Below are 23121 nucleotides of genomic sequence, written 5' to 3' on the forward strand. Positions count from 1 at the left end.
ATTACAAAATCTTTTTCTTTTATTTATTTGCACTTCTTAGTTCAAAACATTGCTGTTTTTTTCCACAATTTGGATGATGTTTCTGAGTATTGTATTAGTAGGAGATATCTGAGTATTGTATTAGTAGGAGATAGAATTATGATATTAGTAAGAGATAGAATTATGATTCAGAGGTAACAAGTAGCTGTGCCTCCTTAAGTATTTACTTTTTCATTTTGCATAATGTGCTTGTAGATTATATGACATTGCTTTCCTTTATGTGAGCAATATTGTATTTTTTATTTTGTCATTTGCTTACAGGAAATTGCACGAGGCAAGATATTTTCTTTTGCCATTCGTCGATAATAGTATAATCTTTATGCTTGTACTGTATTCATACACTTGTACACTAATATATATATATATATATACTCACACATACTTTTGGAGTTTATGTTTTGAATTTACACACTTTCTAAGACAGCCTTGTGCCTGATAAGTTATATACAAGGAATATATTTAATTTTTGGTACATCAAATATAAACAGTGAAATGTGATGTGATGACTTTTTCCAAAGTAAGAACTTGATCATGAGCAGAATGTGGTAATGTAGGATTTTTATCGACGGGCAGGACTTCAGATGCTGACATATTGACAGCCTTATTTTTTCCATGTCATGGCCTCAAGCTTTTCTAATAAGACTGGTCATGCTGTTATGTAGCTGGGTGTGTTAACTAACTTGATTGCATTTAGCATTGAACTTCATTAACCCTTAACTTCTAACATCCCTAATTTCATTCAAAATTTAAAAAGTTTTAGTACATGAGGGACTGTTTTTGATTCAAGCATATGATTCGGTGATATGTGCATCATAACATTGAAAAAAATCTAAAACAGAGTTTCTCTAATCCTTTATATATATATATATATATATATATATATATATATATATATATATATATATATATATATATATATATATATATATATATATATATATATATATATATATATATATATATATATGACTCTAGAAGTAATAAAGATTACTCTTTACAAATTAATGATTTCAAGATGTAAATATGATTACCTTGGCTAACATTAACAAGGCTGGTAATGGTATCTCAGGCACTGGAGTCGCGCCTTGCCTCGTGTCGTACACTCGTGAAGGACAACCAGCGCCCCCTCAGCCTGCCTCCACCCGGCAACCACTCTGCCAGGTAACACACTAACGCCCAAAACCACTTACTGGTGCTCACTGCTGATAACCAGAGACGGGGCACTTGTTTTTGCATGAAAGTTTTGAGGTCTTTTTAAAACAGAGCCTGATGATTTTGCATTATGACTGCTTTGCAGTGGAAGTGGCATGTTTTATATTTAACAATTTACTTTTCAGTAAGATAAACTCTTTAAAGTTGCAAAGTAAAGCTTGCTCATATGAGATATACCAGTCTTGTTGTGAAAGGATAGAGAGTAAAGAAAATTTTTCTTAAAATTTTGCCACTGGAGTTATACATAATACATTCAAGTTGAATTCATAGGATATTTAAGTGGGTGGTTTCAAGTTTGTACAAGCATCTTTGTGGAATCATGATGAAATGGATGCCATTCAATTGAACAACACAAGAATTGCATGGGTCTCATATCTAGATTTGGTTGTGGGCAACATCAACACACATTTTATAAGTACTGTACTGTAATGCCAAGGTAATAGACCTTTTCTTTTGACATGCATTTGTGTGTTTTTGTTCGTATTCTTTATTCTTCTGCTTCTTATGACATGGATTTAGCTTGACTTGAAGAGAAAATCTTGCATGACCACATACAGATCCCATATTTGAAAATTACTTGTTTTCTATAGGATTAGTTTGTCGTGTGTGAAGTTTTCCCAGCATGATTTTATTGGTATTTTTTTTTATTTAATGTTTTATTTATTTTTTATATTTTTGACTCGATATTAGGCTCTGACTTATAACATTGAGTGCCTGGTATTGGAAACATGGATCATGGTTTGGATGCATATTTGTACCTAACAGCAGTGCAAGATGCAACATTTTATGCTGTATTGAGTCAAGATGCAGTATGAGATATTTTAAGATTTTAGTGCCTTTTTATTTCCTTAGTGTATATATATATATATATATATATATATATATATATATATATATATATATATATATATGTAGACTTAGATTTTTTAGCTTATGCAATGTTTCCATCCTGCTGATCCAAGCTCAGTAATTCAAAACTTGTCTGTACATTTGTTGTATTTATTTATAGTATCTAAACCCTAATGTATTGTTTGCAGAATACTGTATGTTATAATTGTTAAACTGGGTGATTTCTTTTAGTTATTATCTTTAGAGGTAATGAGCTTGGGACTGTAGCTTCTTTTAAATTTTGTTTCATGAGCCCTGTCATACAAATATGACTGAGTCAGTCCCAAGCAGTGACAAATTTTGCTTTAAGTCAGTGTTTCAGATAGCCTTTAAGATTATGTAGCTTATTTTATTTTTGTTATCTTAATATGCTAACTCCTTTGTGGCTCAGAATCATGACTGAGGTCACATGCCATATAACACTTCATATTTTTTTTCTTTAAGATTTAGAATACTTTTGCTTATAACCATATGTATATTTTTCTTATTTGCTTTTATAACTAGTTAACTAACGTAGGAACTTATGCTTTCACAAGGTTCAGTTTATATAAGGTGCACTGCTTGGGGGTATGGACCTCACCAGTCTAAGGTATGAAGGGGTGTATTACTTTTGTTTATCAGTGTTTTCCTTTTTTGACAGATGAAAATCCAGCAGATTAACAGGGACTTGAATAGGGTGAACTCAGTATTCAAAGCAGGTAAATGTCAAACACAGTTCTTTCTGGTGACACTCTGTTGAAATACAGAAATTTTCTTGTCATCTTGGCATGACTGTTGTCTAGTGAATGACCACCATATGCTAGATGTGGATGGTAGGAATGAAAAGCAGCTCAAAAATAGTCTTTCAATTCACACACAAGCGGGTAACCACATCCTTCTCATCAAAAGTAATCTGCTGCACGTCTTGTGGATTGCACTTGATGCAAACAAGGAAAGAAAGTGAACCAGTCATTCAACCTTAATCATTTATTCTTTATTGTGCTGGTAGGATGATTATGGACTTTTTCTTGAATGTATTTAGGTTCATGAGTTGTTCATTCAAATATATTTAGTACCCTGAGATTAAAGTGATTTTGAATGACAAAATCCATGTATTTTGAGTTTTTCTTATAAGTGTGCAGCTAAGAAATAGTTATGATAGTCATTGTCACTTGAGAGACTTAGAACTCATGAGCCATAAGCACAGCTATTTACTATTTGTTGTTCAAAACTCGTACATCAGAGTATTTGGATCTACTTGACTTTGATCCAAGCTTATCATACTTAGCAGCAAAACTTATGAGATTTTCCTAGGTTTTCTCTTTCATGATCAAAGCCATGCTTTGAATATTCACCTCATACCAAAAAACCACATATAAATGATGAGAGTTTGTGGCATTTGAATGATTTGACTGAGAAGTGGCTTAGTTTATATTTAGGCAAACAGTCTCATAAGACTACATTACAAGACTGCTCCATAAGTACACACTTTTAGATGCATTTACATCCCTCTCTGTAAGGGTAGGTAATCAGTTTAAGAAATATTTAGCTAGCAGCATATATTCAGCTTCATAATGAAGTTAAGATCATTGGACTCTGTTTCCTAGCAAGTGACTGTGAGAATTCTCCTCTCCCACCCACCTTTTTTATTCTAGAATCCCAGTTCACTTTTTTATATATAGTTTGTGAAGTTTAATGTGACCAGTTGGAAAACAATGAAGAAGGGGACCCAGTGAACCTGTAAACTTTGGCCAACATCTTAAGGTGTACATGGCAGCCAACATTCATGATGTTTTAACTTTTTCTACCCTTTTTTTATATCTTGCTGACTTCTCGTACCATTAGTAGTCTATAAAGGTCTCTTCTAAAGCCAGGGAGGCATGTGAAAAATTTTTGTTTCCTGAAGCACCCCGACAATCACTATTGTGGGTGCACGTCTGTCAACCTCTCAGGTTGTGCATACTCTGACTCTGTTGGATTGCGTTAGTGATAAAGAGGAACACCTGTCATGAATTGTATCTGTTAGTAAGAAAAACTAATAAGCATAACGAGTGAACTGTGAAAAAAATTGAATGGCAATGATATTAGTGGGGGAAAAAAACAAGAGGGAGACCAATGTAGAATGCCTCAACCTACATCCTCCCTACCCTCATGTTTAGCCTTTGTATATAATCACAAAGAAAAAAGATATATAACAGCAATGCCTAATTTTTCCTTTGTGTACTTCTTGGTTGATGGAGGACATTGATAATATGCTAGTAAAGAGCTAGAATATTTCCAAGTGTATTTTGAGTAAAGTGTAGTGCATGTGTATTATTTAGTGTGCATAGTGTAATTTTTATACTTATATCCATGTTGTTCACCATCAGTGCTATGCAGCTGTAAGAATTGAAAATAAGAGTGTGATACAGACATCCATACTCTTCTTTCGTATTTTGAGATAAGGAAGGATCGCTCCAGATTTGTCAGAACCCCCTCTTGCCACTCAGTTTTTGTGTGCATAGTGTAATATTTTCCTACATATTCACATTCACAGTTAGCAATATGCCTGTGGAGAAAAGATGAGTCGAGTGTGAAACCATGAGAAAGAAAGAAATAAGACCTCCATGGCCTCCCTTCTTATTTTGTCTGACGCTTCAGCCACACCCAGTCCTCCTGCTTTCACAGAACTCCTCCAGGACAAAACATAGATAGTTACTTTACTTTTTGTGTATTGCTTTTTACTTTTGTATGCCAGTCTATCCATGAAAGATTGTTTTTCTTTTGCACATGGTGATGGGATTTCTGACCCTTTTCTGCTGTTTTAGGGTTAAAGTAGACCTAGATATGAGTACAGTCTTGCTGAAAACAGACTTTGTTAATCTGTATGTTAAAGCAACTGGGGCAGACAGAGAACCTAACATATTACAAGACCGCCACATTCAGAAAATTTGTAAGGGGGGTAGAAGACCCCAAAGACTGCTTTAGGTAAACCTCAGTTAAACACTGACAATAGGGCTTACCATCCACTCCCCAACCCCACGGACTGTTGTGTGGTTTACCTTGACTACTTCATGTGACCTGGTTCAGCCCATTGACAGTATATGTATATTGACCTATTTGTACTGTATTGGAAGGGAGTTTTACACTGGTAGGGCCCCATTTCATGAACATTCTTTACTATCATACGACTTAAATTTATGTATGCTTTCCCCAGATCTGTAAATGTCACACAAAGTTCTTTTTCATTCTCCAAGTATTTTTCTTTCAAATAATTCAAAGTGAACACCTCATCCACACATCCTTCACCTATTCTAAAGCCACAGTGCTTTAGCCCAGACAGAGATGTTCTTTGCATCCCATCACTACCCCATACAAAGGTACACTTGAGATTTTGACCTTCATAATTCACAGTTGCTATTGTCTAACTTGCCTTTTCAGGCTTGGTAGGACTGTTTATCATACATATTTAAGGTTTAATGGCTGTGATATATTATTATTTTTTATTTTCTTTTATTTTTTTACCTAAGGACTGTGAAGAGTACGACAGTTTATTTTGAATTGTAGGATGTGGATAATTCTTCATTGCTTGCTTGATGAAAGCATGAAATTTTTGAGCTGCAATCTGGTATTGGTCTCCACATTTAACTTACTGTGGCTGCACTTGAACAACTCATGCTAAAATGACCTGCAGGGAAAAATAACCCTCTCATGTCTCGAAGTAGGTTTTATCCTTATTCTTGTTTCATGTTTACATAAAGGGGCCTTTTTATTATTCGGTTGCATACAGAAAAAAAAATGCATGGTCTGCATGAGATAGAGCAAGTGCCTTGTCTTTATTTTTATGGCAGATGCAGAAACTAAAAAAGATTTGAAGTGGAATTAAGAATCATTAAGCAAAATTAAAACACAGTCTCTCCAAGAATTCAGTCATTGCTAATGCTGCAGAAAGAGTAGTCTTAATCTCACACATACATTGGCCTTGAAGAATTTTACTTTAAGAGAGTAGTTGATACCTAACACCTACTGAGGGGACAAGAATAATTTTAATTCCAACTTGGTTTTTGATAAGTAAATTCTTAGACAATACTGCTCCCAGAGATCGGTGCTTTGATGTATAGATTTCATCAACCAGTGTTAGGCTTGATTAACAGACAGCATATTATTATTGTTACTCTAACATCCAAAGTAACATGTAACACCATTGGTATTCAAGGTAAAAATCCAAGGGGTGCTATAAAGACTACATGTATTGCAAACAAATGCTTTAAGGAGCCGTCAGATATCATTAATCCTATAACGTAAGATGTACTGGCAATATTTGTACCAGCCAGTGCATATATTTCATTTTCCTCATTAAAAGTTACCATCACTGATAAGTACTCTCTTAATTCTTATGCATAACAGGATTACCGTAAACTGTAGATAGTTATTTTCCATCAGAATTACTGGTAGAGGCTGTACACACTTGTTAAAGTGCATTTATTTATGGTAGGAATATCCTTTTTATGAAAATGAGGTTCATATTCAGGGTCCAGCTCTTTTATTCTACAATAGGCAGAGGATGTATTTTTCAGAGCCTTTTCCTCAGGTTTCAGTAAAGGTTTTTGGTGGAAAAGAATGAGAGTTTACTGGTATGGAAAATGTTGCTAGTATGAGACCAGTCTTGCTATAATGATCGTGCAGTTTAATACTGGTGGTGGTGTTACAGGACTCCTCCAGCAAGAGGTTACATCATTAGTGAAATTTCACCTTTGACAAAGCTGTATCATTGTTAGTATAGTCTCGTCAGAAAACTTCTCACTCCAATGCAGTCCTTTTTTCCCTTCTACTGAAAGCAGTGCAGATGCAGGAGCCCCTGAAAAGAGTTCTTGGGTGATAATGGGACCCTTTCCTAGAAATAGGTCCCAGGGTATTATAAATAAATGTATGATATACTGGTTGGTGAGATATATATATATATATATATATATATATATATATATATATATATATATATATTTGTTTTTATAAATGAGAACATAGGAATTAGAATTGAGGAGAGAGAAAGGAATGGGGAAGTAAGGGTGAGGGTCTTGAGAGGGGTATAGATGTGATTATTGAAGCTGTACAAGGATGTGGGTGCATGAAAGGAACTGTTTGTATGCTCCATTACTGGGTGGTGGAAGATGGTATATTAGATATGAATAGAGTATGTAGAACTTGAAAATTAGAATGTTATGAAAGGGTTATGCAGTATTGTGAAGGGAGATTTTGTGGTAACAAAGGAATTCCCATTTTAGAAAATAAACTTAGTCACAAATAGATTTTAAAGTAAAAATACAAGGATCCATTTTAACAAGACCTAAAGGGGTGTCCATTCTTTCTTGGACTTCTATGGTGTGTTATCTTGACTTTTGTAGCCAGATATGTTTAATGTTTGAAGATTGATGATTTTGATGTCCTCAGTACCGTAGTGGCCTTTTGCAAAGGAATTTGGATCAACAAAGAATTTGTATGACTTTTGATAAATATGTTTTATTGATCTCAAGTTTTCATTAAAGTGTGGCATTTGGCCTGTCTTGACCTCTTTATGAACTCACTCCCAAACATAATCTTCTTTGGGTACTTCAGCATAACACACATAAGATGGGAACAGGTAGGAAACATCTTGGCAGAGGATCTTACTAGAAGTTGCTGGGTTGAACTGCTGAAGAAAAGAGAATTATGTAGCATATGTGACGAGGTTCTTTCCTACCAAGCAGTAAGCAGAACAACCTAAGGAAATGATACCCTAAATCTACCATTAGCAAATAATGTAGTCCTAATTTGTGATGTCACCAACTCAGATACACTGTACCTTGATTACAGTCTAATACTTGTATAAATAAAAACAAATGGATGCTAGACTATTATGGCAAGACACTCATCACCCTAGAGGTGATTTCAGTAGTTTCAATTTTAATAGTATTCAGATGAAGTGGGAAAATATTATCATTGGAAAGTCTGCAGCTCAGTGGGGACCCTTCTCTTTTCCAGAACACCAGAGAAATATGTTAAATGTATGGCCACAAAAGCATTCTGAACATGTACCAGACAGATTTATAATATTGAGGAAAATGTACAAGAATAAGGAAGATGCTCTCTCCATAGGTGAAAATGAGTTGCAGACTTGAAATTGGTACAGTTCACATAGTAAAGAAAGAAAACCTATCAAGCTAACTGACAAACATCTTCCATCAATTCAGAAAGCCAAACATGACCTCAGAAAATTTAAGAGACCCATCGGGGAAAAAAAAAAAATTTATTCCTACCCAAAATGCAAATTAAGGACTGATTGCTCTGTTAGCCCACTAAAAAGGGATTAGAGCATATACTTTCATTATTGCCAGATGAAAAAGATAAAAAATGCTATGAGTCAATGCTCAATGGAAAGCAACAGATCTCACCACAAGACTTCAGCAGGGTTATTAAGAACATGCCCATATATTCTACCCCAGGATTTTACCCCTCCAAATTTGCCTTCATAAAGAAATGTAAAACACTGCTTGCATGAGCACAGTATCCTTTGGCCAAAAAGTCTGAACCTTGACATCATCCTTATGAGTTTGAAACTAACTCACACTGCCTCACTCCACACATTAGGAATTAAAGAAATCCCAAAAATTATTGAACAGCATTGCAGGACTGCCATACACATAATTGAAATTTTGAGATAATCCTAAGATGTAGAATATATTGAGTCAACTAGCATTATGGAATCAAATAATCATCATAACATAGGACTCTTTGAAATCGTAAGATGTAGAATATATTGACTAGCATTATGGAATCAAATAATCAACATAACCCAGGACACTTTGATTTCAGGATGGGAAGATCTTGCTTCTTTAAGTTGATAAAATCACAGAGACTCTTAAGAACAAACAGTAAGATGATGTGCTATTTACAGACTGTGTGGAGCCTCAGATAATTTTTTTTTCTCTCTCTTTCTATCTCTCTCTCACACACACACACACACACACACACACACACACACACACACACACACACACACACAATGCATGCATGCCAGGCTGTTTCTTTCCTCGAAGGAGGTGCTGCCATTACTTAAAAATAATGTGTTCTTCACCTAGATGTGCTGTGTCATTAGAATGCCTACATTTATTATAAATTATGAAGAAGTAAAGGAAATATTGAGAGAACATGACTAATGATAGAAGCACCTTTGATAGAAAATACAAGGGTAGTAGCACTGATTCAGAAGCTTACTAGAAATCTTTATCAAGCAAAAGTCCTGATTTTACTGCATGTACTATTCTGGACTTTCAGGTTCAAAAGCCCTGTAAGTTCAGTGAATGTGGGGAAAAATAGTTACAATGGAAGCACTATGTATGAAGAAAATATCCCTGATAAAAATATGGAAAACATAAGTTTTTACTTTCTCACCATGATTATATTGAAAGTTGAGTGAATTACCCTGGCTTGCCATGAGGTAATAGTAGCTCATGTTAACCTTTCTGTGGCCAGCCAAGGTGACTCGCATCCATGGTAAGATTTGTCAGTTGTACTTAATTGTCAATCAGTATCCCTCTTCAAAACACTTTTTCAGTATGAGGTAAAGTTATGAACATGTAGATATGAATCAGTATAACACTGCACTAGTTTGCAAACACTCCAATTATAATTCTGCACTAATTTGCAAACATAGTCATTACTGTATAAACAATTTATCCACTCCACCCTGAACTATTCCTCCTCTGCTTGATCATCAACCCTGTAAAAAGCAAACTTATCAAAGCTGCAAACCACACAAGACAGAGTACCCTAAAAAATCACTGGTTGTCTAGCAACCACAAACATTCTGCACCTATACAACAAAAATCCTCTTAATGCAATCCCATCTCATTTTACTTGGCTTTCACTTCTTTGCAGCAACACTAGCTCTTTCCCATCCAAATTACTCCATGACTAACCACCAACCCCCGAGAAGTAATAAAAAGACTACCCCCAATCTCAAACTTCAGCAGTCTGTACATACAGATCCCCTACCCTCACCGACACAACATTGATAAACCATACACACACAAAAATGAGTTGAAGGGCGTGCAACAGCCACACTTCCAACTCTAGAATACTACTTCACCAGTTTGATACCATCTGAAGCCACACTTCACATGCATGTATAAGTTACATTTTCTGCTCTTAAGTTCTGGACACTGCTCATCACAAATTCATCATATCTCAAGACCCTTCGTGCCCATGATACAACTACCACAATGAAGACAATGAACACTTTCTGTTTGATTGCCCAGTGCTCACTCCACATAGCCATACACATGGCATTACTACATCTTATGACCTGTGGTCCCATTCTGTGGATGTGTCTGGTTTCTCAAGCACTGTGGAATGAACTCCTGGGGCAAGAAGGTAGGTTGGTATATATATATATATATATATATAGTGCTAGGAAAAGATAACAAAGGCCACATTGGTTCACACTCAGTCTCTAGCTGTCATGTTTAATGTACTGAAACCACAGATCCCTTTCCACATCCAGGCCCCACAAAACTTTCCATGGTTTACCCCAGACACTTCACAAGCCCTGGTTCAATCCATTGACAGCACGTCGACCCCGGTATACCACATCATTCCAATTCACTGTATACCATGCATGCCTCTTACCCTCCTGTATGTTCACTCCATCCTGGATGTGGATAGGGAGCTGTGGTTTCAGTGCATTACACACGACAACTAGAGACAGTGTGAACGAATGTGACCTTTTTTGTCTATTTTCCTGGCACTACCTTGCTGAAGCAGGGGACAGTGGTGCTGTCCTTGTGGGTCAGAGAGGCACCAGGAATGGATTGAAGGCAAGCAATATATACCCTCTTTATCAACCCCTCACTTGTCTTCTCCATATGTCCAAACCATTTCAGCATACCCTCTTTCAACCATGTTCTTCATATCACCAAACCTTTCTCTTACTGTATCATTTCTTATTCAATCAACCCTCCTCATGCTCCATATTGTCTTCAAACATTTCATAGGTAACACATTCACCCTGTTTTGTACTTTCTTATCTAAAGCCCATACTTGCATCCATACACCACCTTTAGGACAACTGGACCTTCAAACTTTCCTATCTTTGCCCTTCCAGATAGAGGCCTCTCTTTCCACACCCTCCTCAGTTCACCTTGGACCTTAGCCTCATATGGCTTGCTTCAACTCCTAGGGCATTTATTCACTGCCATATCCACTCTTGGACTTCTAAAACATTTCATGCTTCCAGTTCTTTCCGTTCATGCTCATGCTTCAACCAGCCAGTCTCTCTCCATTGCTAAAACATAAAATCTTACTCTTGTTCACATTAACTCACAACTCTTTCACACACACACTTCCAAACTCAGACACTTCAGCCTACACAGTTTTTCACTTGAATCTGCTACCAGAGCTGTGTCGTCAGCAAAAACAACTGACATGTCTCCTAGGTCTACCCATCCCCAGGACTCTGCAAACCTTCCCCTCTCTCTGAGACCCATGCATTCACCTCTCTCACCATCCCATCCACAGACAGGTTAAAACAACCATGGTGATGTCACACATACATGCTGCAAAACAATCACTAAAACCATTCATTCTCCTCTCTTTATACTTGCACATACTTTTCACTGGTTCAGTTCTTGTACTCTTACACCATATTCGTAACACCATTCACCAAGTATTTCTTTATTATTGTACATACAGATCTTTCTGTTTTTCTAAGTATTTATCAAACAAATTCTAAGGAAACATCTGATCCACACCTACTCTACCACTATTGGAGGTACATTGTTCTTTCCCAACTCATGCTCTCTGTATGCCACCACCCTTTGATTCATCATTCTCCCATACAGCTTACCAGGTACACTCAACCATCTAATACCATTGTAATTTAAACATTTAATTTTTGTCCCCTTTGCTTTTATACAGTGGCACTATACAGTCATTCTGCACCCCACCAAAAGCCATACACACATTGAAAACCCCAGCTAACTAGTCAACAGCACAGTCACCCCCTTTCTTAAATAATTCATCTGCATATCACATGCATTCCAGGCACTTTTCCACACTTTTCACACAAGGCTCTTGCTATCTCTGCTTGCCCAACCACCTCCGCTTGCCCAACCACCTGCCATGACTCTTTTGCTTCACATGCTTCCACTTCCAAAACACCACATCTGCCACCGTATCATTTGACATATTCATCAGTCATTCATAGTACTTGCTCCATCTCCTTTTCACCTCAAATCTGCCTGTTACCAATTTCACATCTGTTATCTTCACTTATGTTCCCATTTGCTCTGTTTCTCTCTGCAAGATTAAACTCCTTCCACAACCTTTTTTTTTTTTTTTCATCTATTCCTGAAGTTTGCCAGAGCTCTCTTATCCCAACTTTCACTAGCCATTCCATACAGTCCCTGCTAATTTTTCTTGTACATCTCCCAATCTCCCCCATGTACAAAAATGATATTCATTCTCAGTGCACACCTCTTACCCTCCTAAGTGAACAGGCCCCAGCACTTTAAGACCCCCCTGTAACTCCATCCTCTTAAGTCTCTCTCTCTCTCTCTCTCTATCATCATAATCAAGGGAGCACCTGGAACAGATGCAAAAAAGGTCCCATTCACTTAGCTATCATATGTAATGCATCCTTTCATCCTGTGTTTGGTCTTCCCATTCTCCTTCTCCCCTCTACTTCTGACACATGTATTCTTTGTTATATTCTTTGTTAACCTCTCTTAACCCAATCTTTCCAAAAGTTCAAACCATTTCAGCACATCCTCTTTAGCTCTCTCAACCACATTCTTCTTATTCCCACACCTCTTTCTTACCCTTTCATTACTTAGTCGATCAGACCACCTCACACCAGGTATTGTTTTCAAACATTTCATTTCCAGTGCATCCACCCTTATCCTTTCATTCTCATCTATAGTCCATGCTTCATAACCATACATCATCATTAGGACTGCTGTACCTTCAAGCATACCCCCTCACCCACCCCATGACTCACACCTCCATGGTCCCATTCACTGCCATGTTCACATTCTACTTCACCAAATTTTCTCCATTTAAACTCACACTCCAAAAACCTGTCCCTCTACATTGCTGAACCTGATAACCATGCTCTTATTCACATTTACTCTCAACTTCCTCCTTTCTCACACACTCCCAGGCTGTCAACTTTTGCAGCTTCTAACTTGAATCTACCATCAGTGCTGTGTCATCAGCAAACAGTAGCTGACTTGCTTTCAAACTGAAGGCCCTTTCACCCCATACAGACCATATACTCACCCCTCTCTCCAGACACTTGCATTTACATTCCTATTTTCCCCATCCATTAACAAATTAAATGGTCATGGTGACATCACACACCCCTACTGCAGACCCACCTTCCCGTGGAACCACTCACCCTCTGTCTTACCTACTTGCACACGTCTTACACTTTTGATAAAGTATGATATATATATATATATATATATATATATATATATATATATATATATATATATATATATATATATATATATATATATATAATCATTGTGCATGTGTGATGGCTAAAACAATGTTGAGCTCATAAGCAAATGGTTTGTTGTTGGGTCTTCACCACTGAAACATGTGAAGATGCTTATTACTAAGTACAGTTTGAAAGTTTTTATTAAATTACCCTTCTTTGGATGCCTGTTAGTCAGTGTCTAATAAACTTTATCCTGCATTTGAGTTACAGTGCCACAGCATGTTGGTATATCTGATTGTTAAGAATTTCAGATCTCATTACTTGCTTATTTTAGAAAGAGAAGTTAAACTGGAAGAATTTTTTTTGCTTTTTTCATCTGGAGAGTTATTCTAGGTTGGTAAATTGGAAAGTCAGAAGAAATAAGATAGTAAAGGTTGGAGACTGGCATATCACTAATTGGAGTTGTTTGAAGGATGTGGTCTGACCATCAGTGAGAAAAGGTGGCCATGAGAATTTTCTGTCGACATCATCCATTTTGAAAATGTGTGTATGATACAGCAAAATTTATGAATTGTAATCTCATTTGCTTTACATTCTTCAGACAGAAGCAGCTGACATGCGGCCCCCACATGCGCACCACTGTGACTCCTGCATAAAGCTCCTCTACCCTGAGGTAGACTCTCTACACATTAAGGAAACAGCAGCTGAGCTTATGGAGAGGTCTCAAATTTTGAAACAGTGTTCAATATGTTTGAGAAAAACTCATCCAAAAAATGAATTAATTGGAATTTCACGTATTAATGACGATGTGAACAGCAAATTATGTGATTCAAATGTGATTAATGACTTTTCTGAATTGAGGCCAAGGAGGCTTATTAGACGACAGCAAAGTCGATACAACTTCATTTATAAAAATAATTATCCTTTGTCTGTAACAAAAGATGAATATTTTTTCTAAATACTGTAACACTTTAAGTTGTATCTGTTTTGCCACAGAGAAAAGTTGCTCTCCAGGATGTCTCTGTACATAGTTTGATTTATTGATTGGAAATTAATTATTTGTTATATTTTGAGATGCGAGTGATGAAAGCATGTATTTCTCATGAATACTGCTATTTTTTGGTCATGAATATTGCTGTTGCACATCTTAGATCTGCTTCTCCTCTTACAAAAAATTGCTTATAGTATATCAGGTGCTCGTTACAATGCCAAACTTGGAAATTTAAAGCTTGCAGAAATCCAACTTTCACCATTAATATGCAGCAAGAGATACTGAAGATGAACACCAAGCAGATGATTCACCAGGCAGCAGCACTTTACCGTTAGTGATGGATTTCACTCATTATTCAAATGTTGTGATTATACAAGTGCCCCCCTCCTCACCCCAAATCATTAAGTTGTGACAGAGGACACTGACATATACCACCCATATTTATCAACCTCCATACTCCAAGGCAGTGGTATGTATTGTAAGCTTATGTACAATATGGACTGTGCTTTACATGTACTTTGAATTTGTCATTGATTTAAGCAATGGGATGTTTTCCCACAAGCATAGATTGAGTGATAGTGCCAGTCATTCCTAACACATTCACTTGAATTTGTTCCTGTATACTGTTCTCATCCAGATTCATATACTTGGGATTTTATTTTTCTTCACATTTTTCTCTGAGCAGGAACTTTGAAACATAAACATTAAAATCTCAAACAACAAAGCATATATATTTAAGTGAGTATTATTAATGGAGGTAATGATGAAAATGTCTGAATATTTTTTTTCATCAATTCTTTAATACAATATTATTATGTTTTATCTTCCATTTTAAACTGTCCAATGCCAGCTGATGTATATAGGATTTCATTCTGTTTCTTGTGCACACAAATGTATATGCATCATATCTATATTCTTGCTCAAGACTAAAACTTCAAAAGTTGACAATACAGTGTTTTGAGGTATTTGAGGTCAGGCATGGTTAATGTAAATTTAAAATTCGTGGTAAAACTATGTATATCTAGAATGGCTCCATCTCTCATTTAACTGATTCATTCCTGCAAAAATCAAACAATGAATTAATGTACTATTTAAAGTTAATGTACATCTTGAGGCCAGAAGGGTTCAAATTATAGTGATAATCAGTCTGGGCATATTGTCTTGACATAGGATAGCATCAGGTTTTATCATATAATGTCATGTCCCCCGTTAATCCAGTCTATTTCAGATCAACTGCTTTGGTATTACAGAATGTTTGATTTCTTCTTTTGTTACTATGTAATTTCAGTTTGAAAATGTCACAAATCATGGACTAGTACAGTGTGATGGATATAATTTTTGGTTGTAATACTGAAATGTCTTGGTATTAGACACCATAACTGAAATTGAATGCTGAATATGTACATTTACATGCATATTTTGTTTATTAGATTGTTCTCTATTCTCATTAAAAATTTAGCCATAGCCATCTTGTTTTCATTAAGGGAGATTTTCCTTAACCTACAGTGTACTATTCCCAAATATATATTCAGGTGCTTGGTATGGCCCAGTTCCACAACCCATGTGATCTAATTTTACACACCAGCATATGAAGGAACCAGTAGTTCCTTTCCTAACAAAAGACCTGTATAGATGCTTTGTTACCCCTAACGCTACCTGACATGCAGAAATATCAACAAGGCTTAGTTACCAAAGATAACCATGGTGGTAAGATACTACTGAGGACCCTATTCCATTATGCTGTGTTCACAAATGAGACTGTGTATTTCAGTTGATGAAAACAGCCAGCTATCATATTTGCACATGTTAGGAGACTGATGAGTGATGCTAGAGGAGGACAACCTCCAGTCTGAAGGTAACAGGAAGGCAAGGCTGTAGTTTAGAACTTTAAGTGGAGGTGGCTAAGGCTATACCTAACTGCCATATAACTTATTATATTGCTACATTATTGGCACACAATTTTAACCATAGCACACAGAGATTAAAACTACAATGTAATCTCTCGGTAGTGATACACTTAAATAACAATGTCTTCCAAATATTGACAGCATCTGCTGCCAGTAACAATAATTTTATTATTTTTTATTATACTTTGTCGCTGTCTCCCGCATTAGCGAGGTAGCGCAAGGAAACAGACGAAAGAAAGGCTCAACCCACCTACATACACATGTATATACATACATCAATTATTATATGACAGAAATCCCACGAATAACATCTTTTGCATCTTGTATAACGCGTAACACCAGCCAAGTATCAGAACTGAATCTGGCACTCAGTTTTTTGTCATCGCAGTATAAGGGAAAGCACCTTTGGTAATAGATTGCTGTTAATGTTTATCAGGATTTCCATTAGAACATACACTTTTTTGAAGACATGATATAGCAGAAACATCTAACACAAACATGAAGTATGAGTGAAATACGGTACCATAATCTGGTGTATCTGTTATCGTTGCTGACCATGATGCATTCACGGGCCGCTGGGTTGATTCCCATAGTCATCGTCGGTGTTCAGTGTTCCTTAGGGGCTGGTCGATATATATATATATATATATATATATATATATATATATCGTAAATGGGATAGCTTTAATTAGGAGGGCATTCAGCTACAATGGAAAATAAAATAGTCTATCCTGTGTTCACTAGTACACTGCATAATTATATTTCATCACTTTTATTACAGTAATCTCTCCATTAAGTGATTGATAAGGTGGTTTAGGTACAGACAGCCTCCACAATTCAAATCTACTTGTATTACTTCTACGCTCACGAGGAAATTGGAATTTCAAACACCTTCATTGGCCTCTGACACCTTTTGCAAGTGGATAAAGCTGGAAGGTATGTACCTTGCCTGACTTGTTAGGCACCTGCTCTGACTTCCTGAGCCTCTTTAGCTGCTAAGCACCTGGTCAAACAGGATCCGCTAAGCACCTGGGAGAATCTAGAAGTAAATAAGACGAAATAATCAGCATTGCATTTATTTATCAATTTACTGTTTATTTTGGAAATGATTTCCAAATTTCAGGTCTGAATGAGTTTTATGTGAAGGCTAAAGAGCTTGATGAGGTAGTGTTTTTGCATATTGCCCTTTGGAATTTATAATGTCAATTATAGTCAGCAGTTAAGGCTATGATGTACTTAAGCGGATTGCTGACAGGACGCTCTCTCTCTCCCTCTCTCTCTCTCTCCATCAAATGGTCATTTCTCTCCCGTTCATATCAAGCCCAAACAGCTTCATGGCTAATTTATGTGCAATATTTTTTTTTTAAATAATTCTCTCACTCGTTGAACACCAATTCCGGTCATCAGGTTACACTTACCACCATTCATTCGTTCAGTATCGTCTACAAAACGCCCCACACTACACGCAATTTGGTGAATGCGTCTCCCAGATATGTCTCAGGTTTTAAGATACCATTAGAGACAGACAATCAAAAGAAAGTAAAGGTGAGTGTAAGTGTATCGTCCATCTGTTGTGTCTGTCGAATTTCATTGGTAGAAGCATGGCTATGGCAATTTCATTTGTCGGAATGGTATTGCCGCTAAATTTCGTAAAACCACTCAAAATACATCCCACCAGTTTCTCAAGACGAGCCTCCTCGACATAGTTTGGCTGCACGAAGTCAAAAGAGTTTGTAGTATTTAATCAAAAGAGATTTTTTTTCATATATTTGCTTATTATTAACAAACTTTGATACCACTAATGTACATAAGATATGGTACTATTTTTTTTAAACATTCAATATATTCTGAATGCTGATTTGAACAGAAAACATTGTTTACAATCACACTTGGAGAGAAAGCTCAAGGATAAAACGACCAGCCAATTTGAGAAATTTCCCAGTACTGTTCCGAATCTTTCTTATTTGACTTAGTGAGAGCAGATCGGAATAACATGACAAACACAGCGACATCGTTATCCATCTAGTTTGTCTTTATTCTAATGTGAACTAAAGGAAATTCAACAATGGTTCGACCTATGTGCCCGAACGTCGATAAATTGATGGTAAGGAATGACGGAAATTTATTCCTGTCCTCAGATGTGTTATTGTGACTACGTGGTAGTTTTATATATTACACCCTACAGAAGTTGCGAAATATTTTTATGAAATATCTGGTATAATGACAGTTTTGGACAACCTTCTGCTTGCGATAGAAATGGTCAGAATCGTGTAAAAGACGTCAAAAATCATTGGAAAAACAATATGAACCAAACCCAACGTATCAGAAACTTCGCAGGATGTTCGGACGGCATTGATGCTGTTGCTAATTATAACTAACACGGGTCTGGTTTCATACTATTAGAAGTGGGAGCGAGTTTTAGGTCTAACTACAGATCAACATCGTTGTCAGCTCGCCATATTGCAAGAATTACACACGAATTCGTCAGACTTAACGTTTACCGGTAGTGTTATCAGACACCATCATGACAAGGTTGCCCGACTCCATCTGCCCTGGTGAGTGTTACATAGATTTTCGCTGTCGCTGTAAGTGTTACCAGACTTCTGGTTATCAAGTGTTCCTTTCCCAGATATATTGTTACCGTGTGTAATCGCCTCCCATTGCCATAGTTACGGTTGTCCCCCCCCCCCCTTTTTTTGTATTCGTATTGATTTTCTTGGCACCGTTACCTTTGTTCTTGCATCTAAGTTCATTTCACCCTCCCTTATCCTTGCTCTTTCCAGTGGAGGCTAGGAGGAGTTGTTTCTTATAAAATAATTTCCACTGACGTAGATTTGTAACCAATATGGATGAATGATTTGTTTATTTGAAATGTTACATTTGAAATCCCTGTTGCTTGATTTACCAAAACAATAGAATCATCACCAATATGATGTTTAACTGACGCTGTGCAGTTTGAAAATCTTACTCCTCTACATGTATCAGATGCAAAATCACCCATTACTTTGGAATATATTTATTCTTAGAATGTACGAGTGAAGTTGATCATCGTTAGTTCACCTTACCTCTCCAGAAACACAGACTTTGTATCCTCGAGTTTGACGATGTGACCCTTGGGTATGGTGGCTTTACCATTGACCTAACTTAAAGGTTGAAATCCAAAGGTCAGACCATAGTACGTGTTCAATAGATAGGCTGCAGATGTAATGGTATACTCACACCTATTCCTCCCGAATACTTTCCTTTTAAACTGTTTCTCTGGTGACTATCCTTTCCAGTCTTCATCGAGGTTCGCTAGTTTTAGTAAAAACGCAAGGATTGGTGTTCAGTTTTAGTTCGGGTTTAAACATGGCTTCTTTCCACGGCTGGACCAAATTTTTCTCATATTTTTTTCGTCTTTGATATATGCATAATTTTCCTCAGTCTATTTTCATAACAAAAATGAATAATGAAAATTGTATTATCACGTAGACAGGTGAGACAACATAAAAAGCGGAGATTTTTCTTTATTTTTCTTATGAATCACGAGTTGTAGCGCCCACTTTTTAAGTCTCGCCCGTTCTTCAGTTAATGATGCACTTCTTCTAACGCCCTTTTGTTACATATCGCATTTGTATAGTGGTCATGGCTTGACCTTGTGAATCATATTTGCCTTCAAAGCTAGAAACATTTTGTTGGAGCGTTGTGACATTTCTGACGTGACGACGAAGGTAAGGAACAGACAATTCAGCGTGGAAAGTAACGAAAACAAAATTTACTATTAACGGCCCTTCTTCTGTATTTGCATTAGTTTTCTTTGCGCCGTTACCTTCTTTCTTATCTCTAATGTCCTTTGTATCCTCTCTTATAGATACTTTACCTTACTCTTCCTGTTTCAATCGGCGCCGTAAGAGCGACGCTCTCTCCCCGTCAGGTAAAAGGAAGGAGAGCATCGCTCTGGTGAGGTACAGAAGTGCACAGTCATCATGCTTCTGTGACGACGTAATACGGTCGTCAGACATGGTCCAACAAACATGATGGGGAGAGAGGTTTCCAGGTACGACAATGATTTCTCTGGTAGAAGATATGGGAGGTTGTTGGACAGAGCGCGTGACTTGCGCTGTGGGCAGGAGGGTGAGGATGCTGTGTCTGCTGGCAACATTTTATACGTCCTGTGAAAGGAGATGTGGGTAGAAAGCGGTCATGGAAGAAGGGTACAAGGAAGACTGGAGGAGGGATGTGGAAATAAACATAACTATAATGGATGATTATAAGAAAGGTTCAGATCATTATAACAAGGAAATGAACAGTTAGGGGCCCATGCGACGGGTATGCACTCTCCAGCCTGTTTTATAGAGCTAGGCTTATTTGAAGGAAATTGAAGGAAACTCTTGAGTAAAGAGTTTATCACGAAATATAGCTTTATGTTGTCAACAGAATGGAAGTAGTGGGGGATGCAGTACAACATTGATAGATATAAGGGAAAGTGGTAGCATTTTTCAGGTTGGAATAGGTAAGAATCATATGGCAGCGTTGAGAAGCCTGCGTGGACAGGGCAAATCGTATCCTTTAACGGTGCTAAGTTGAGTAGGGGTTAAGGGCATTTAACAAGCTCGCGGTGACTCTCTTTAGCCGTATCCTTATCTTTAGATACGCTTATGGGAAGCACAAGACCAGAGTTAGACACTGTTATATGGTAACAGCTAGGATCAGAATGGGGTATATATATATATATATATATATATATATATATATATATATATATATATATATATATATATGGTAGGCAAAATGTGATGATAGTGTAGACACAACCTTGTGTAATCTGTTATGCACCGTATAAGGAAACGCTGCTACATTACATTGTGCCCTTTTATCGCCGACTGTAGGATTCCAGGTCTCATATTTAGTTACCTTGATAGATACCTCACAGACACTGATGTACTTGATGATCTATACTCTTGTATTCAGGCTTTCCGAGCTCGTGAACCTTATTAATGTAACCACCAATGACAATATGTAACTTGCCTTATGCAGTGTTTTACTATTCATTTACATATATGCTAACACATCCTCTGATTTGCTTTATATACTATTCTCTGTGATGTGAACAACAAATCACTCTGTTTATAGATGTGTATACTAACTCAATCTGTTATTTGTGTGTGCTTTTGTACTGAATATAAGGGGTTCACAGCCCATATCTGTAGCTGTGCTCTTGTATCACGCCGTTATTCTTATGTATGGGGGCTGACTCGAAAAGCATTATGTGTTTGTGTACTTAATACATTAGGCCCCCAGCCCTTCCATGTAACTTGTCCATATAATGTTGTACAGTCATCCATATGCCTGTATTTATGTATTGAATATATGTGACCTTCAGCCCACGAATGTAACTGACTCGTGCATCAGTTGTAAACATTTGTGTGTACTATTTCAGCTGGTAGTCTGTGTACGTTAATGTACACAATACAAGGGTCTCACAGACCATCTCCAGGTCCAAGCTCTCAAGTTGTCAATATATACGGGTACTGACCCATCCTATACGGTGCTTGTATCCACATACGGAATATATGAGGCCTTCACCCCACTTCTGTAACTGCTTTGTGTATCACGCCGTTATCCACGTGCGTGTGTTTTGGATGAACGTGTATGTGTATGTTTTGACAACAAGGGGCCGTCAGTCCCCTGTACTTGCATCCAACTCGAATATGTCAAGTACCTGTAATGTTATTGGTGGTAAGTAGATATTGAATAAAGTAAACAAAACCAAGGAAGGAAATCATCTCGATGAACACAATGAATCTTTCCCACCGGGTGTCGACCACGCGGTGGGACGTGCGGATGCTAGTCTTGTAAGGTTTCAGATCTCGGAAAGTTTACTTCGTCAGTGATTCAGCCTGACAGTCTCGCAGAGAAACTGCGAAATGTTTGGAATTATGACGTGTATCTTAATATATACTGGGAAGACTTTTCTGACAGTAAAGCTTTTGTATTTTATGATGGATTCATCTTCATGGCTATTTTCCAATGATAATGATAATGATAAAACGTGGGTAGGGGAAGTCCGACACTGGTATTTGTCGTATCAGTTTTACTGCTACCGCAGTATTTCTCTGCTCTCCCTAAGTTAGGTATATACATTTGTATGAAAATGAACTTGTCAAGTCGGATCTTTGATTTTGAAGTTGTTGACAGTTTTCCGATGTCTTTGCTTAACATTTGTCGGTCGAATATAATTTTTTTTTATCAAAATAAAACTAAAAATTAAGATACATGTGAATGGCACAGCCATACAGATTATTTATAGAATTCACGTACTTTCTACGGGAGTGATTTAATTCCAGTGGTTGAGCAGAGCACGAGTGTGGTTGCTGGTTGTGGTGAGCACAGCACTGATCTATGGTACGTTGGACTTCAACTGTCTCCGTGGACTGCTGACATTGAGACATATTTGTATAAAATACAGATAAAACGAATCAATTGTGATACATGTTTTCTATGACTGACAATGTCATGCGACTGTTGTTATAAGGCATTTTTTGATGTGTACGAAAATATATGAACAGAACAAGATTACGTTGATAGAGCATACGGTTCATTTCCTCTCCATTTGTGACGAAAGCCTCCGTATCGGTGACTCTACCCATCTGTAATCCCTGTATATT

The 23121-nt window shown here is 37.0% G+C and overlaps 1 protein-coding gene and 1 long non-coding RNA gene across 9 annotated transcripts in view; one reads left to right on the top strand and one right to left on the bottom strand.

The window, feature by feature from the left end:
• Positions 1–16033, top strand: part of LOC139759472 (nuclear distribution protein nudE-like 1) — a 228957-nt gene extending 212924 nt beyond the window's left edge. For 2 of the 8 annotated variants that reach the window (XR_011715065.1, XR_011715064.1), the window contains 3 exons: positions 1109–1200; positions 2780–2837; positions 14178–16033. Coding sequence is in view for 5 of the 8 variants with exons in the window: in XM_071681636.1 (XP_071537737.1) it covers positions 14178–14534 (357 nt within the window). In the remaining 3 variants the exon portion in view is untranslated. Of the gene's footprint in view, positions 1–1108; positions 1205–2779; positions 2838–14177 lie in introns of those variants that run through there. The other 6 variants (XM_071681636.1, XM_071681637.1, XR_011715066.1 and 3 more) reach the window with 5 other exon arrangements.
• The window catches only part of LOC139759475 (uncharacterized), a 34267-nt gene continuing 13989 nt past the window's right edge, over positions 2844–23121 (bottom strand). The window contains exon 3 of the long non-coding RNA XR_011715067.1: positions 2844–7783. This is a non-coding gene — a long non-coding RNA (uncharacterized lncRNA). The remainder of the gene's footprint in view (positions 7784–23121) is intronic.

Source organism: Panulirus ornatus, chromosome 33, assembly GCF_036320965.1.
Source record: "Panulirus ornatus isolate Po-2019 chromosome 33, ASM3632096v1, whole genome shotgun sequence".
In the NCBI taxonomy this organism is placed as follows: domain Eukaryota; kingdom Metazoa; phylum Arthropoda; class Malacostraca; order Decapoda; family Palinuridae; genus Panulirus; species Panulirus ornatus.